This window comes from Micropterus dolomieu, linkage group LG04 (genome assembly GCF_021292245.1).
Source record: "Micropterus dolomieu isolate WLL.071019.BEF.003 ecotype Adirondacks linkage group LG04, ASM2129224v1, whole genome shotgun sequence".
In the NCBI taxonomy this organism is placed as follows: Eukaryota; Metazoa; Chordata; class Actinopteri; order Centrarchiformes; family Centrarchidae; genus Micropterus; species Micropterus dolomieu.
Window position 1 is genome coordinate 22,769,795 of NC_060153.1, and position 16,993 is coordinate 22,786,787.

At 41.7% G+C, this 16,993-nt stretch overlaps 3 protein-coding genes across 5 annotated transcripts; 2 read left to right on the forward strand and 1 right to left on the reverse strand.

Moving 5' to 3' along the window:
* Positions 1–434: 434 nt before the first annotated feature.
* Positions 435–3,853, forward strand: pgam1b (phosphoglycerate mutase 1b). Its single transcript, XM_046047960.1, has 4 exons — positions 435–829; positions 1,891–2,165; positions 2,269–2,449; positions 3,246–3,853. The coding sequence occupies exons 1-4, from the start codon at positions 691–693 to the stop codon at positions 3,410–3,412; spliced, it is 762 nt and encodes a 253-aa protein (XP_045903916.1). The 5' UTR covers positions 435–690; the 3' UTR covers positions 3,413–3,853.
* Positions 3,854–5,233: 1,380 nt separating this feature from the next.
* Positions 5,234–9,984, forward strand: exosc1 (exosome component 1). 2 transcript variants are annotated; one of them, XM_046047734.1, is made up of 8 exons: positions 5,234–5,319; positions 6,201–6,316; positions 6,523–6,597; positions 6,700–6,788; positions 6,887–6,920; positions 8,367–8,417; positions 8,803–8,887; positions 9,170–9,984. In XM_046047734.1, exons 1-8 carry the CDS (start codon positions 5,292–5,294, stop codon positions 9,274–9,276), a joined length of 585 nt encoding a protein of 194 aa, XP_045903690.1. In that variant the 5' UTR covers positions 5,234–5,291; the 3' UTR covers positions 9,277–9,984. The 2 variants fall into 2 exon arrangements, with proteins under 2 accessions (XP_045903690.1, XP_045903692.1); XM_046047736.1 differs by lacking the exon at positions 5,234–5,319 and adding an exon at positions 5,404–5,622.
* A 960-nt stretch (positions 9,985–10,944) lies between these two features.
* knop1 (lysine-rich nucleolar protein 1) lies at positions 10,945–15,893 on the reverse strand. Of its 2 annotated transcripts, none has more exons than XM_046047737.1 (7): positions 15,623–15,893; positions 15,213–15,287; positions 14,800–14,868; positions 13,449–14,681; positions 13,280–13,351; positions 13,015–13,083; positions 10,945–11,493 (listed from the first exon to the last, which is right to left on the reverse strand). In XM_046047737.1, the coding sequence occupies exons 4-7, from the start codon at positions 14,640–14,642 to the stop codon at positions 11,188–11,190; spliced, it is 1,641 nt and encodes a 546-aa protein (XP_045903693.1). In that variant the 5' UTR covers positions 14,643–14,681; positions 14,800–14,868; positions 15,213–15,287; positions 15,623–15,893; the 3' UTR covers positions 10,945–11,187. The 2 variants fall into 2 exon arrangements, with proteins under 2 accessions (XP_045903693.1, XP_045903694.1); XM_046047738.1 differs by lacking the exon at positions 15,623–15,893 and adding an exon at positions 15,397–15,589.
* Positions 15,894–16,993: the final 1,100 nt, after the last annotated feature.

Sequence of the window (16,993 nt, forward strand, 5' to 3'; positions counted from 1 at the left end):
TTTAAAATCTGTGTTCCTGTTTTACTAAGTTTAGGCCTAACAATGCGTCAAAGTCACATAGTTCTAGCGTCTACACAGACACATTTGTGAGAGAGACATCTTGATTCAGCATGTCTATCTTTAGGCGATGAAGAGCAAAATGAGGCCACAGTGCAGATTACTTGTGCTGCAACTGCCATCTCAGATAATTAGTGAAAAAGAGAAAGAATACAGATGTGCTGTTGTTTTAACAGTCTGTGATGTTTGTAAGCTGAGTGACTGGTATAAAATGTGTATACTGGTATTTTTTGCACTTACTTTGGTGACCATTCGTGATATTTGTTTGTGTAAAAAGGCAGTTTCCCCATGTGATGCAGGACGCACTGCTGGTTGTGTGGACGTGCGTCTGTGCGCATCCTCCCTGCCTCCCTCCTCCTCCGGCGCACACAGCTGCAGCTCTGATTGGTGGAAACCGGCAGGAAGAGAGCTCGGCTCGTGAGATATGTCAAGTTAAGACGGACCAGCCAACTCCATTAAACCTACTGCTGTCACAGACTGTACCTTGAGGCTACCGAAATACTGCGCCCGCGTCTTAGTAGCCTTCTTTGGGGTTGTAGTGAAGCCAAATCTGCGGCGCCGCTGCCACGTATTAAGAAGAGTCACTTACCCCATATATTCCGGAAATACATCGCAGAGGACGTCGGTGTGAGGATGGCTGCGTACAAGCTGGTCCTGATCCGCCATGGAGAGAGCTGCTGGAACCAGGAGAACCGCTTCTGCGGCTGGTTCGACGCGGACCTGAGTGAGACCGGGGAGCACGAGGCAAAGAGAGGAGGACAGGCGCTGAAAGGTAGTGCAGATAATGTCACAGGGAATAATCGGGATTAAAGCTGTTGCAGGCCAGTGCTTATGTAACGCTGGCGGATGGGGAAACCGGTAGCAGGGCCCACTGCGCCACGACACAAGACAAGCCAGCAAGCGGGGGGGGGGGCTTAACAATTAAAATAACCAACTGGAGTGGCCACAGTTTGTGGACAATTATAGATGCTGCAAATTGTTTGATCCGACATCTGTCAGACAACAGAGTCTCTGCTGGACCCGTTTTTCCCCCTGAGCACATGATGGACCCACACACCAGTCAAGGACAGTCTGGTATGGCGTCCCCTGGTGTCATATGCTCCTTATTTTAGGTTTTCCTTACCTCAGCGATTTCCAGTAAAGACACATGAAGACAATAGTGAGAATATGTGTTTTGATACATGATTTATATGTAGGCCTATTGTGTACTGGATTTGTGAACAGCAGAGATAGTTCTGATAGATGTCCATGATGACTTCACTAGAATGTAGGAACATTTTCAAATGTACAGCTTCTGTACTCAGACACACAGATTTGGATGTAATGGAAAAAAAGTGAAGGAGCCCACTGTTTCAGCCATAAGTTTACTGTCTAAGATCTAAGGAATAATGGAGGCCAGGCTGTTGAGCAGAGATGCATTTGTTATCAGTGTAGATTACTGCTGTTTGCTGAGGAAACGTTTGCTATTCACTGTTCTGGATCTTGTGGGGTTATGAGGAGGAGAGAAGGGAAAGGCCAGGACATATTACAATCTTCCTTCCTGGTCCTCCCCATTTTTTGTCATATTAGCAGGCAAATTCTGCAGAGCCCACAGTCTGCCAGTGCCCCATGATGTACTGTTCCTGACTAAGCAAAAGCAAATCTGTAAATGTTGGGAGAGAAGCAGTAAACACTGTAAATCATTACCATTGGCAGTAGTGTGTGTATTGTTTGTAAAATTTGATTTGATGATTTGCTGTCCTGCGCTTATTAGTGAAACATCTCTCTTTGTCTCAAATGCCAATGATCATTTAATTTACCATCTTTGTCATGTCCTGTCTCTAATTCACTCAGACGCTGGCTATGAATTTGATATTTGCTACACCTCTGTTCTAAAGAGGGCCATCCGCACCCTGTGGTTTGTTCTGGACAGCATCGACCAGATGTGGCTTCCTGTCCACCGGACCTGGCGCCTCAATGAGCGCCACTATGGTGGCCTGACTGGGCTGAACAAGGCTGAAACAGCAGCTAAACATGGAGAGGCCCAGGTCAAGATCTGGAGGCGCTCTTTTGACACTCCTCCCCCACCCATGGATGAAGGGCATGACTTCTATCAGGCCATAAGCAAGGTGACACCACAGGAAAACAGTGATGTGTCTTTCTCTCATCTTCACTACATTAGCCTAATGGCTAAAACTCGATTGGCAACATTGACTTTCTCTTTTGTTGTAGGACCGGCGTTATTCCGACCTGACGGAGGACCAGCTCCCCAGCTGTGAGAGTCTCAAGGACACCATTGCCAGGGCTCTGCCCTTCTGGAATGAAGAGATTGTCCCCCAGATCAAAGATGGAAAAAGGGTGCTGATTGCTGCTCATGGTAACAGTCTCCGGGGCATTGTCAAGCATCTCGAAGGTAAGAGACATTTTGTCAAAGACGTCTATGTATTGTGCTGCAGAGATATCTACTAAAGTTGGCATGCTAACCAGCTAGCCCCGGCCTGTCACGTGTTACCCTGTACCTCAAGAGGCGATAGTCTGATAGTCTTGTTTACCCGTCCCCCTGTAGTTTCAGCTGGGAGATGTTCATTACATTAACTTACACAAGCGCTCTCAGCAAAGCGCTCTCTCACAAAATGTCAACAAGGAAATATCTGTTTTTCTTGATAGAAACAAGTTAAAACTGACTAAAAACCATCTTGGTTAGTCTTTTCTCTGTTCCAATAATCACCAACTCTGGTTTGGTGGAAATAAACCCTTCCAATTTTGCATGTAAGATGTGAAAATATTCTGGTTCTACACGCTCTTGAATGTCAGATCTTCCTCTTCTCCTGCATGACGCCTCTCCTTCATTGTCCCCAGAGTCAAAGTCCTGGTTGGGGTTGCTGTAAATTACCTTGTTACTGTTTTCCCTGTTGTCAAACTGGCCTCCATTGGTCTTGGAGGATGAGTTCCATCCCCCCGCAAGTGTTGAAAACACTCAAACAATTGGTCACGTAACATCAGGATCATTGTTGAGTTAATGTCATTGTTTCCCTCTCAAAACAGTTGTGAACATTTTTCTGTAAGCAAGTAGTCTTTGCCATCATACTTAGTATCAGCTGTAGAGCACCTGGTTGACCACTTGAAATGAAACTCTCCTGTCTTAGTCTGACCAGATGAAAGGAGTGCCCATGCAAATGCACTAAAAGCTCTGCATGTCTGTTACCCAGGTATGTCAGAGGAGGCCATCATGGAGCTGAACCTGCCCACTGGTATCCCCATCGTGTACGAGCTGGACAAGAATCTGAAGCCTTTAGGACCCATGCAGTTTCTGGGAGATGAAGAGACTGTCAAGAAAGCCATGGAAGCTGTGGCTGCTCAGGGCAAAGCCAAGTAATAGACCCCCTACCCCACCCTGGATGTGCTAGTTTTTCCAAAGTCATTTACTGTCATCACAGACACACCATGTGCACTTTATTTTGGTAGTACTCAGCTTTCACACAAACATACAATGTAGTGTTTGGTTTGATTGGAATTTACTTTGTGACATACTGAAACATGCATTTCATCATTAGACAATGGAGACCATCTGTAATATAATTTTAAGCACTGACCAAAATGCAAAATTAGGGACCAGCGAAAAGGAGCAAACATAGACTAACCCTGCAGAGTCGACCCCCGTATTCCTTACTATTTATGACCAGTGTAGGTGAAATCTCAGTGGGAACAGTATAACCTATAAAGTGTTAACACTGGCTGTTGTTAAAAGGGCAGATTGATATGCTCTGCACTGCTGATTTTTGTTTGTTGTGGCAAGAATAAATGTTGTGAGCCATGATGTGATGAAATCTTTTATCATTGTCATTTATCATTGATGTCATTTTACAGCATAACTGTCCACTCGGTCCTTGTGAATCATATGGATATGGAGAATTGATTGGGCAAAGTCTCTCATGAACAATAAAAGTAAATCTATTAGTTTTAAAGGGGTACTGGACTACATATATGATACATGACATGTATTATTAGTGAAATGTTATACTGACCACAGGGAATTAAAAAGTATAATAAACTCATAAAAGTACAAGGAGATAACTGTAAAGCTGGTATTGTTTAGCAGACATGTGGTGTTAAGTCACTATACTAAAAATGTATGCTGTAGGAATGTGATCATTTACACAATACGACGAACTTCATTCACCCTTGTCGCTTTTTTGTATGGACCTTAGACTGACATGGGTGGTTGTAATTTTTTTGTCCCAACATGGATTCTTCGTTAGTATGTTTCCTCACCACAATGCAATAAATCCTTTTAGGATTTGGCTTTTCAACAAAGCAATGAATCTCAAAGTGTGCATCATATATTGCTCTAATGTGATGGCGTTGACATTTGCTAAATACACATAAGTAGCCTAATCTGAAAAATTAATTCTATAGAAGAAGAAGAAAGAGCTGTATTGCCAAATAGCGTGTTACGCATACGAGGAACTTGCTTTGGTGATAAAGTGCTACACATAGACAAACATACAGTCGACATAAATAAATGTAGAAATATATAAATATGGAAGAGACAATGCAAGTTATATAAGAATAATAAAAATAAATAAATGAAATAAAAATATACAACAATAAAAATGAACAATTAACAACAAATATGTGCAATGTGCCAAGATGATGATGGCCAGGAAGTGGAAGGAGTCCACAGTGGGGAAAGGGGAGTCACACAGGATGATGGACAAGGCTGGGGCTAGGCTATTTCTAAAATCAACGACCATCTCCACTGTTTCCAGAGCATAGAGCTGCTACGTCACTAGATGGTCAATCTCACACCTGTAGGCAGACTCATCCCCACCAGAGATGAGCCCAATGAGGGTGGTGTTGTCCGCAAACTTCAGGAGCTTGACAGACTGGTGACTGGAGGTGCAGCAGTTGGTATAGCTGCTTTTTACCAGTATTTTCTTTCCCTAAAATATACTGCTTTAGTCTTACTCACACTTACATAAAAATGTGCATAAAAATTAAGAACGTGATTACCAATACATTGGTTCATCATTATTATTATAAGACGTTATTGCTGTAGAAGTAAGTAATTGAACATTTTGTGCTGTTCTGCTCTGAGGCAGCATTTCATGGCATGTGCCTCTCATGTGTGCCTCAACAAACATGGCGGACTGAGCTGTCCTTTTTTTTTCCTCTCGGCGTGGAACCGGCCAATCAGAATCGGCTTGAGCCCTTCGTCACAGCCAATCAACTGACGAGCTGTGCTTCTCGAAAACATGTCGCCCATGAAGCTGTGTGTTCCTGGTGAGTGTCGTAAATTTGTTAGACTACTACTACTTAAGATGTAGTTAAACCAGACTCTTAACCGTTTTGTCCTTGTGTGCTCATGTTGTCTTGTGTAGACGTCGCTGTGTTGATAGAAAATACAGTTAACGTTTCACTGAGGTCTGAAGTGCTGTGTTAGTTATTTCTAGATGCCATGCTTGACGTGAGCTTAACGTTACATTAATGTACATATTAATGCATGGCTAGTATGGAAAGTGGATATTTGACGCTGTAAGTTAACGTTAGGTGCGTTCAGGAACATGACATCCCACTATTTTACGGGTAATAACCGCAACGTTACTTGTGCGGGACTTTAACTTTCCTCGTACTTTCACAGCCCTGCCCATCGCCCCAGGCAGGACAGCAGCATTCCTTCTCTCACTTGTTTTGACACACTCATGCGAAATCTTGATATAAATGTGCGGATGGCAGTAGGAAATGTCAACAAATATGTTTCACGTCAAGTAAATATCCCGATGTCTGATATGTGAAAGTGTGTCTGATGTGTGAAAGTGGCTTGAAACACCAGTTCTTTGCAGTAGTAACATCCATTACCGTCACGTCAACGTTAAAGCCGAGGTTAAATGGATCAAAGAGACCAGATAAGTGATTCTAGAGCAGTAATTGGCCTCCTCAGATGAAGGACAGTTTTAGACAAAGTGTTACATGATGTAAGTGATATTTTCTGTGTAAACAGTGGTTCTGTATGCGTTTCATCTTTATTCCTCAAGGGTGTTCTTCAGCGGCACAAAGTACACCTGTCACCAATCTATAGCTGTATATACACTGCTTGTTAAAATTATACATACAGAGTTGTCCCCTGAAAACAGCTATGTCTTCCCCCTCTTGTCTGTCTCCAGGTGATAAGCTATGCAGCGTAGAAGACTGTATTCCCGGCACAGGAGTATACCTGCGGCACGGCTACATATACTCGTCGCTAGCAGGCTACGTGCTCAAGAAAAATGAGGGAGAGGAGGTAAGGGGTGTGGTAGTTGGGGAAAGCTCCTGCAGCACTCAGACGTGTAGGCCAGAGGACAGGTGTTGCACAACGTTTGTGAATGTGACTCAACTGATTTGTTCAGGGCCTGTAATGATATATGGACCTTATTTTGGTGTACTGAACTGATTTTATGTGACCCATGTGTGCATTAGTACTTGTGATTGATTGATGTCTCTTTGCAGTTACCAGTGATCTCAGTGGTGAGGGAAACAGAAACACAACTACTACCAGATGTTGGAGCAATAGTCACCTGTAAGGTATGCAGTGGAATCAGATACTGTTTGTCTATACTTGGAGGATCTGATCTGTTTATCAAAGGGGTGGTTTGTCTTGAGCCCGACTGTTCTTTGCTTGGACAGGTGACGAGCATCAACCCCAGGTTTGCCAAGGTCCACATCCTTTATGTAGGCTCCACACCGCTTAAGGACCGCTTCAGAGGCACTATCAGGTAACCCCCAAACATCTGTCTTGATAGTGGAACAGTGTTTTACGTTGTATTTCTCTTTGTCATTCCCAAAACTGAGTCCACTCCCTCTGACTCAACAGGAAAGAAGACGTGCGAGCAACAGAGAAAGACAAGGTGTGTTTGCATCTATGTATCCAATCAGGGCCCTGTTTCAGAAAGCGGGTTTTGTGAAAACTCTGAGTATGCTAAGCCTGAGATGAGGGAAACTCTGGGTTTTCAGTTTCAGAGACCGAGATCAGATAAACCCTAGATCAGTAACCCCGGCAGCTTACACTGTGAACCTAACCTCCTCCTGAGGAGACAAATGCTGAGTTTCTGTCTGACTCCTCCCCTCCTGCGGAGCCTGAAGCGGCTGTCTGACATTTCCTCATTCATGATCTTGAACATGACTGTTTTTATGATCAGTCTGTCATCGATGTATGGACAGAGAGTTATCTCCAGACATCGTGGATTTATCCTCAGCACAGAATAAAATCTTTAGGCTACACTGTCCTTTACAACACTGAGTCAGTGGACTAAAGGCAGCTTTCAGGTTGGCAACAGTTGCACCAAAATACTTACTGTGGGCTACATTACTGCAGTAATACTACACATTAGTAGGCTACTGCACTGTTTAAACTAATCTGTATAAAACTGATCAAATAACAGTAATCTTTCATATTGTAGTCGCACTGATCGGAACATCCATATGGTATTATCATGTGTGATATGATGTGAATATGAGAGAGTGAAGATGACTGTGGTGCAGCTGAAACAAATAAATGTAGTTTAAATGTGAGTTTTTCATTATTAGGTGCTGACAATCTGAATGTGTTTTGACATAATTTCATTAAATACGAAATGAGCAAGATTTTATTAATGTAACATAGACGTCTAAAACTTTACAGTCAGTTTGGACACATTTTCCCCTCCAAAAAAATGAATAGGCTAACCTACTGCGTCGGATTGTGACTTTACAATTGGTCCAAATTATGTCTGATCTGTTCGATTAATTTTCATATTCAGTTATTGCCTCTGGCATTTTTTCCCGTCAGGTTACAGCTGAATAAACAGGCCTATAGCCCATTTCAAATGAATGTAATGGGATATAGGAGAATTCCATCACTTTATCATTCATTAAGGAAATTCAAATGTGGTAAATGATGAATGAGCAATGCTGTATAAAATGTAATATTGTTAATCTATTGATCATTCCTATACTCCTGCGTTTTAGATCCTATGGTCCGTGTTGGCACGCATTCCTTTTTTCAGCTCCACCCAATTTAAATGGAGGCTTTGCCATTATTTACCTGTTACCATTGGTGAATCGTAGTATCGTAGCTGCATTAATGGTGGCTTTTTCATTTTTTGCTATCAGGCTCAACATACTCCTGAACTTATTCTGATCAGCTGTTCTGAAACCGAAAACTCTGAGTCTCAGGCTCAGTCAATTCAGCGATCACAGTTAATCTCAGAGTTTGTTAAATCTGCTTTCTGAAACAGGGCCCAGATCATCCTCATCTTTTTTAGTTCCTGTTTACTTATTGATCGAAGATAACGTGCTTAGCATTTTTGTTACAGGTGGAGACGTATAAAAGCTTCCGACCTGGTGACATTGTCTTGGCGAAAGTGGTATCCTTCACCTGCACTCGGTATTAAATACCTATTTTAAGAGTGAAAATGGAAACAATTCATCAGTTGTGAAAACTATTCAGCTCATGCACCAGTTGCCACCCTTCCCCCCCATCTGAAATTCCTCAAATAGGAATGCCTTGGATAACGAAAAACAAAATCACCTCCACAGATGTCATGTTATCAGTTCCCATGATGTCTGGGAGTGTTTTGGTGTTTAATAAAAGGGGTGCGAGGATTATTATGAGTAGCAGATGCATATTTACACTTTTACTTTTACCTTTGGATCTTTACTATGAGTGAATTGACAGAGCAGTGCCACTTCAGTGGTTGGTGTGGTTGTATGTTTACTTCTGCGTTGTTAAGCCTTGACCTGTGATGTCAGATCTCTCTTGGTGATGTGCAGTCTAACTACCTGTTGACAACAGCGGAGAATGAACTGGGGGTGGTGGTGGCACACAGCGAAGCAGGTAACTCTCACGATTCCTCTTTTGTTTCTCTCAGTCAAAACACAGGAGGATTCCAGCAAAACACTGCACAGATTGAGAGTCTCCTGTTTGAACACAAGATGGTGCAAAAGTAACTGTCTATGAAACATGAGAGAAAAGGGTTACATGTGCATCTGTAGGCAGTTGTTTTTTAATATTTTTTTGCTTCCAATAACTCTTTAGGTTTTTGAATATGTCTTGTGGTGTTAATAGTGTGATGATACAATGTGTTGACTTAATTGTATCACATCTTTGTTGAATCAGGTTCCCAAATGGTTCCCATCAGCTGGTGTGAGATGCAGTGCCCACGGACACACGCCAAAGAGTTCCGCAAAGTGGCGCGAGTGCAGCCGGAGTATCTACAGGCATGAGAGCCCTGAAACGTCTTTCTTCCACAAGGAACACACAGCTTCCCCCCCAACCCCTTCTCTCACTGTCGTCGAGTAGCCTGGTTCAGATATTTTCTGAGAGACTGGACGTTGTTAGTTACTTTTGGTTTCATGTTTGTCTTAAGTGTTTTTTAAATAGCCTGCCTTCTGCACATATTGTCATCATTTAAATGTGCCAGGTTGAAAACACAGAAGCGTTGTCGGACCAAACTTCAAAGTTGTCAGGACATATTCCAAACAACGTAGCGACTGTTGTAAAGATGTTATTAACTGAACAAAATGTTACATTGCAGCTGCCAAACTTTCTAAGAAACCTCTATGTTGGGACGCTTAACACATCATAATTTTGCACCTAGTGAAGAAAGGCCTTTTCCACAGATGCAGGATTCCCTTAGTTTTGCTAATAGGTATTATGGCGGATCAACAGGTCGCTCGAAGGATGAAGCAGTTGGTGCAGAATGCTGGGTGCTTACACGTGTAGGGCCCTGTCTACATCACATGTAAAGGCAAAAATGAACACTCATATTCTGAGATCATTCTAAGGCCAGTGGCTGTTTTGGTCTGAAATGAGGATTCGACCAAAAATGATGCATAACACCACACTTTGAAACTTGTTTTGCATGATGTTGTATATGCAGACGCCTTGTTTTGTTTTTTTAAACCTTGTCCATAAAGCGACATTATACCATCTCCTCAGGCTTCCTTTTCCTTACTCCTTTCCAGTTTCAACTAATGTCCTGACAGTAGTTTTAAAGGAAGGTGAATTTGATTAAGAGCCTAATGTTCAATCAGAATTACAACACAGCTACCATGCGAGGAATATGGAAGTACAATGTATGATAGTCAAATATTTCTTTCTTATCCAGCACATTATCAAAATGATTGAGCCTACGACAAGCAAAGAGAAAGTGTAATTTCCTTATTCTTTATTCACTTTACAGCAGATGGAATTCATGTGTAAGATTGAAATAAAATGACTATCAAACCAATCAATTAGTTTACTCTCTTTATCCACACTGACTTAAGATGTACATGTATTCATTTAGCTGACTCTTTCATCCAACTAGGGGTTAAGTGTCTTGCTCACGGACACATTGGTGGATGTGACACAGTGGTGAATTGAACCCAGGACTCAGACCAAAGGCTTGTCCCATGTCTTATCACCTGCGCAAGTGACACATTGTGTCTGTTTTCCTCATGCTTGTAGCTATTATGAGAATGAAAGTAATGCAGAGGATGAAAATTTGTTTGTCTGGTACACCTTAAAAGAGAAAAAACACGAACAAGTGTAGGTGCCATGGACGTGTTAGCTCGCTAATGAAAAGTGGGACGGAAAGTAGAGCTGCAATGATTACTCTATCAAAAAATAATTAATTGCCAAACAAAAATGTCAGACGTCTGCTGGACTTGCAGTTTTCCTTTGTCATTTATGATGAAGTGTTTTTGGGTTGCTGGTTGGACAAAAGTAGTATGGAGATGCAACAGTGGCCTGGAAAATTGTGATGAGCATTATCAAATTTGACATTTTATAGGTAAACAATAAATCAAAAATAAAATTGTTAATTTTCCCCTGCAGAACTAACAAAGTGTGAACAGAGACCTAATGAAAATCCCATGACACACAGATTCTCAGTTACAAAATCAGTCCAGTTCCTTGAGCAGCAGGATGTTTAATATACAGTATGTACAAATGGCACTGTGTCCATTCTCTGATATTCATTTATGTACAAGGTGTTATAATAGTAGTCTGTTGTGGGATGTGGATTTTCCAGTGAACCTGAGCAAACAGTTCATTGTCCGAATCTACAGTTAAAACTACACATACAAAAACAATCTTTACAAACATATACACATCTCAAATATACAAAAATTACTCCTCCGAACACTCGTAGCTCAGTCATCAAAGCGAACTGATCGACGTGTATTTATGTCAATGGAGAACTTCTTATTGGATGGTGCAGCAAACCCAAGTCCTGCCCCCCTGTTACTGAAGTCCACTCTGCGCGAGTGAGCTCGTTCAAACTCTCCCAGAAGCCCTTGCTGCAACTGCTGCTGTGCTTCCTTCCCCAGGGCCATATTTGCTCCTCCAGTGCTCCCCGTAGCTGGCTGAAAACCCTTTTTGAAGCCGCCCATCAACCGGAGGAACTTCTGCTGCTGGTCAGAGCTATCGAACTGGGCGGTGCTCCACTGACCGAAACCCTGAGGAACAGAGACAGTGGGGACAAATATTAGCTCTTGTAAAAAATATATATTTTGATTTTTAATGTGTCCATTTAGTGTAGCTTTGTGTGTTACACTTAATAAACCTGCAGCAGATATATACTTGGGCGATGACAGTGCCTGATTAAATGTAATTAAGAAGAGCTTGAACATCAACCCAGATGGGTTTTTAGTTAGAAAAACAGGAGGCTCACTGTTCAGTTTATAACTAACTAGCAACTGGGAGAGGAACAGAAACCCCTCAGACGTTGCCTAAGAATCCTCTGGTTTTTAAGATTTCTTCAGTATCAAATTAATTCAATGATAGTTGTGAGTACATCCAATGGTAGACAGCAAACATGAACTGTTACTAGTTAAATCGGCGAGCTGTATATTAACGAATCATACACGGATTAAAAGGTTCGGGTAATTTTCGTTCAGCTTCTCTACGCGGTTTCCACCTGACCTTTATATTCTTCGTGAGATGGAAGAATTTAGAAAGTTTCGCGGCACTGCGGAGAGCCTCCAGCTGCAGTAGGCACATGAATTAGGCTATGCGTAAAACAGGAGCATCGAACGTCATCCAGCCAGAGGGAACGACCACTGTCTGTCCAGTGCGCCGGTTCCACTGACAACACAACGCATATTAGGTCTACCGGTTAGGGAGCGGGGCGCTGGAGTGTAGGCTACAGGGCGAGGGAGAGGAGGTCGCGGGAGCGACCTGGTGCGCTGCGGACACTGATCATTCTCTCTGGTTGGATGAAGCCCGACTGTAGACTGTATATAGCCCGATGCAGACCACAGCTGTTGCAAACAACAGGCACACGTGTAGGTTGTGCTCCGCTCTCCTCTACAGATGTCTGGGTTTTTTTGTTTACAGTTTTTGGTTTACTGTATTTTTCCATTTTCTATTTTAAAATCAGAAAAACCACAACTTGTTTTTCCAATGTGATTTTGAAACGTAATAATGAAAGAACGAATCATACATGGATTATTAAGGAGCTCTCCACTGATTTTATACATCAAGCTCAGTTTACCCATCACGAGGAGTGCTGTGGCTATGACTTGTTACTTTGATGAATCCTTATGATTGGATAGTAGCTCCACAGATTTTTCTCTCCAACTTTTGGCAAGTCCCACTAGCAACACTACTGATGTTGACGATAATGTGAAAATAATATAAATATATTTTAAATCCTTGTATCTACAGAGGACATGCAACTCTCCCTAACCCTACACAATTTAATGATTTTTAGAATTTCTTTAGAAAAAAAATATGCTATTGAATTGCATTATGGGAAATCAAGTGGTTTTTTTTAGCTTCACCTGCAATAGGGACTAAAAAGTAGGATCTCTGCCTCTACTATATCAATTTTGCCAGTTCTTTTTTCTTTTCTTTTTTTTTTTTTTTAAATAGGCCTGAGTCCTCAGTTTCATGAAAGTGTAATACTAAATACTGGAGTACCCATTCAATGAAAGAAGCCAAAGGGGATCTCCATAGTTTTCTTATCTAATACTTACCGTAGGTTTGGCTGGTTTTTGAGGTTGAGAGGCCTTGTCAATCTCCATTTGTAAAGCCTGTCTTCGTTCCTATGACAAACCAAAATCCACTTCATTAAGCAAATTAAACAAGACATACCATTTTTTTACCAGCACCTTACAGAGTTATTTGAAAAAAAAAAAACGTTGTATGAAAAGTACCATTGGCTTCCCAAAATGTCAAACTACATTAACGGCCAACATAAATGTCACACATAAAAAGGTGATGGATGAGAGCCGTGTTTACCTGGTTGATGGTGACCTCATCAGAGTTTCCAGTTTTTTCTGACAAGAAGACCACGTCCACTTGGGGTGATTCCTGAAACACAACAAATCACAAACGAGGTTCACTGCCAGGCAAAAAAAAAAAAGAAAACGACAGAGCGCAGCGTCATTGGCCTCAGACACACACTTACATGTTGGTCTTCCACCTCTTCTTTAATCATCTTCTTTTTCGTCTTCTTTTTTGCACTAGTTTCAAAACTCACATTCTCCGCTTGTGTTTCCACCTTAATGGAGCTCTTCTTCCTTTTGCTTTTCTTGCTTGTTGAGTCCCCAGCTACTGTGACAAGAGTTTCTGTACTCTGCACCTCAACTTCTTCACATTTGAGCATAAACGGCTCTTCCTTCTCTCTGTTTTTCCTTTTCTTCTTCTTTGGCACTGTGTCCTCTACTTCGCTTACCTCCACAGAAGCTTTTCTACTCTTGTCTTTTTTTCCTTTTTTCTTTACCTCAGTCTTCCTTTCGTCTATGATAACAATTTCACTCTCTGTGGATTTGTCTTTCTTGTTGAGCATAGTGTGTTTCTCCACTTTGCTACTTTTGTTGTTGCCTTTGATCTGAGGTTCTTCATTTCCAACTTTCACCCTTTTGGCTTCTTTCTTTTTCTTCTTTTTCACTTTTACCTCTTCAACCGCACCAGTCTCTCCCTCTGATGTTTCTAACTTCACATCATTCTCAGCCACTTTTGTTTTGGCTTTATTTTTCTTTTTTGTTGTTTCATCTGTGCCTTCAGTTGCTTCCTTTTCAGTCTTTTTCTTCTTCTTTTTTTCTTTAACTTGCTCCTCAGTCTCTTCTGAGCTTTCAACTAAAATATAGTTTTTTGTCTTCTTGGCTTTCTTTGACAGTTTATCCTTTCCAGCTTGCTGTTCTTCCTCCTCATCTTTTTCTATCGTTTTATTTTCTGGTTTCATTTGTACAGACTTTTTTTTAACTTTCTTCCTCTGATTCTTTCCCATTTCTTCTTCTTTTACTGCACTCAGTGCAGTTTCCACTTGATGTTCAGCCAGCTGCTGCTGCTTCTTCTTTTTGCGGACTTTTTCGTCATTTCCATTCTTAGCATCAGGCTCATCTGCATCATTCAGAGTTTCAGTGACAATCTTCCTCTTCTTTTTCCTCTTCTCTTCCTTTTCACCACCTCCATCACAAGACTCGTCTTCTATGATAATTGTATCAACCTTTTTACTCTTCTTCTTTTCCTTTTTCACCTTTGCTAGGCTCCCATCATCAACAGTACTGTTTCTGTTTTCAAGCAGAGAGACTTGTCCTATCTTGAGTTTCTTCTCCTTCTTTACAACATTCTCCTCACCCTCCATCTTCATTTTCACCATTTCCAGTGGCCTCTCCACAGCAACAGACCTTTGGCTTGTCTGGTGAGAGAAATACAATTACTGCAAGACAATACCTATTGATAATATATTAAATTGCAAAACCAGGCTCATTGACAATGTGTTTGTGCAAGTGTGCAATAGAGCAACTAACACCTACCAAAGGTTTGGCTAACTGCTTGGGCTGGGAAAGCTGATCAATGTCTCTTTGCAGGGCCAGTCGCTTCGCCTGCAGGGAACAGAGCAGAACAAACACAGAGTGCATTGGAGTCAATTAATATTTTATCTATCTGCAAAGTTGTTTTTCACACCTTGCATTCATGTATCATTCTGCTTGTGTCTGCCAATTCAAGCTCTGCTGCAGGTTCTACTGATTATCCTCAGTTGTGGACTACTCACGCTTAATTTGTGTTACTGTTAAGCACACGGTCACACCGTAGGATCTGCATGCATGGTCATGTAAAGTGTGTCCAATAACTTGTGTTTCAATCCTGGATAATTATTCTGCCTAGCATGTGTTCATCGGTCAGCACAAATTATCCTGATTCAAACTTGGATATCTGAAATCAGTACCTGGTCCAAGGTGATCTCATTGGATTTAAGTGCACACTTTGAAGAAACAAAGATCACGTCCTCATCGGAATCCGTCTGAAACATAAAACGCACAAAATGTCTTCAGGTTCAGATGAACATGCTTTCAGGCCCACTGTCGATAAATGAGCTAACACCTGATCGAAGACATGTTGAGTTACGACACCTCAGGATGTTAAAGAGTGATAACACGGCAAAAGCAACACTTGAATGAACAAGTTTATTCAGAGCACACTCTTGGTAAACTATGCTAACTAGCTAACAGCCGCTAAAATCGCAGCTAACAGGTTAAATCGATGGAGAAACAAACTAATCAGGCAGCCAGGCAGTGACACCATTTTGCTATAGTTGCACAATATATGGTGAAACGTAAACTGAAGCAGTTTACTTACTTTGTAACCTTTGATAATTCACGTGGATACCCGGTTGCTTTCTTCACCCGGAAGTAGTTTCCTGTTGTTCCCGTTAGTGACGACGAGCTAGGCGTCCGTAGCAACGAGCGCGCACTTAGGTAAAGCTAAAGCTGCTAGCTTGGTCCGTTAATTATATATATTTTTTTACATTATTGAACTAACATATTTACAAGGCATGCTAACATAAACAAATAGATACTTTTAAATAAAGATATTAAATAACTGAAAACAACATACGATTAACAGAGTAAAAATTAAACAACACTTACACATGGTGTAAGTAAACAAGAGGGGTCCAACCATAGACAGTATATTACTGGACGAAGCCACCCCGCTGATTTGAATGGAGAGCAGTGAAACCAGTTTTGGACCAATAAAATACTAGAGGGCCACTTCCTGTTGGCACCAGCGTCTACTGCGCATGATCGCGCAGCATAACCGTGGTTTAATAACGTAGAACAACTGCAGAAACACCGTAATTCTGGTAGCTGCAGAGCTGCACCAACAAAAAGTGTCATGACTCAGTGTGTTTGTCTCACTCGGAGTTAATCAGCCCACCTATGAGGCTCTCCTGTCAAACACCAACACAGCGTCACTGACGGCCGAATAGTTTTTTTTAGACTGCTGAGAGTTTATAATCTAAGCAATACGGTTACATCTCTCATGTGCGACGGGGTGTCACATAGTTTTGACGCACAGGACGTAACGTGATGCATTCTAGGTTGTTTCGCTACTCTACACATCGCGACAACGGTAGGTGACCGGTTAGTAGTGATGAGCAAATGAAGCTCTCGTGAAGCACTGAACCACCTGAGCCAATTGTTTCGAAAATGGGTTCAGTACTCAAAGCTTCAGTTACAGTGACCTCTCCTGGTGAAGTTCAAGGCTGCAGGCAAATTAGACAGGCTAGCTGGTGGACACGACGCTTTTAATTATATACACGCACGCCCCTCGATGAGCAGTGCTGGAGAAACTGCTTTACTTTTGTAGAAAAGACCATTAGTTATAAAGCATCTTTGCTTTAATCACCCTTGGATTTAAAGTATATTTACTTTGAAAATTCTTTGATGCACACACATTAAGACTGAACATCATGTTCAAATAAAGATTGATGAACGCATGTATTTTGTTATTGAGGAGAGAGTGCTGGGAAATATGGCACAGGTTGGATGTGTGTGTGTAACTATGACAGGGGGTGAATGTGTTAGATTGGGTGCACAAACACTCAATGCTTTCGAGACGATCGAGGCAGTGCCAGAGAATCACGTGATTGGACCGCGAACCAGTCGGTGATTCATTCAGTAAGTGAAGCAGTTGCTGCTTCGGACGTCACATGTCACGTGATTTTTT

Bases quoted from the DNA above. Each gene is read 5' to 3' on its own strand.
- pgam1b (XM_046047960.1), top strand. From the start codon at position 691: ATGGCTGCGTACAAGCTGGTCCTGATCCGCCATGGAGAGAGCTGCTGG. The intron at 830-1,890 runs GTAGTGCAGATA...TAATTCACTCAG, and splicing joins AGGAGGACAGGCGCTGAAAG to ACGCTGGCTATGAATTTGAT. The intron at 2,166-2,268 runs GTGACACCACAG...CTTTTGTTGTAG, and splicing joins TCTATCAGGCCATAAGCAAG to GACCGGCGTTATTCCGACCT.
- exosc1 (XM_046047734.1), top strand. From the start codon at position 5,292: ATGTCGCCCATGAAGCTGTGTGTTCCTG. The intron at 5,320-6,200 runs GTGAGTGTCGTA...GTCTGTCTCCAG, and splicing joins CATGAAGCTGTGTGTTCCTG to GTGATAAGCTATGCAGCGTA. The intron at 8,888-9,169 runs GTAACTCTCACG...TTGTTGAATCAG, and splicing joins GGTGGCACACAGCGAAGCAG to GTTCCCAAATGGTTCCCATC.
- knop1 (XM_046047737.1), bottom strand. From the start codon at position 14,642: ATGGTGAAAATGAAGATGGAGGGTGAGGAGAATGTTGTAAAGAAGGAG. The intron at 13,352-13,448 runs GTAAGTGTGTGT...GTTGTGTTTCAG, and splicing joins AAGAGGTGGAAGACCAACAT to GAATCACCCCAAGTGGACGT. The intron at 13,084-13,279 runs GTAAACACGGCT...GGTTTGTCATAG, and splicing joins ATGAGGTCACCATCAACCAG to GAACGAAGACAGGCTTTACA.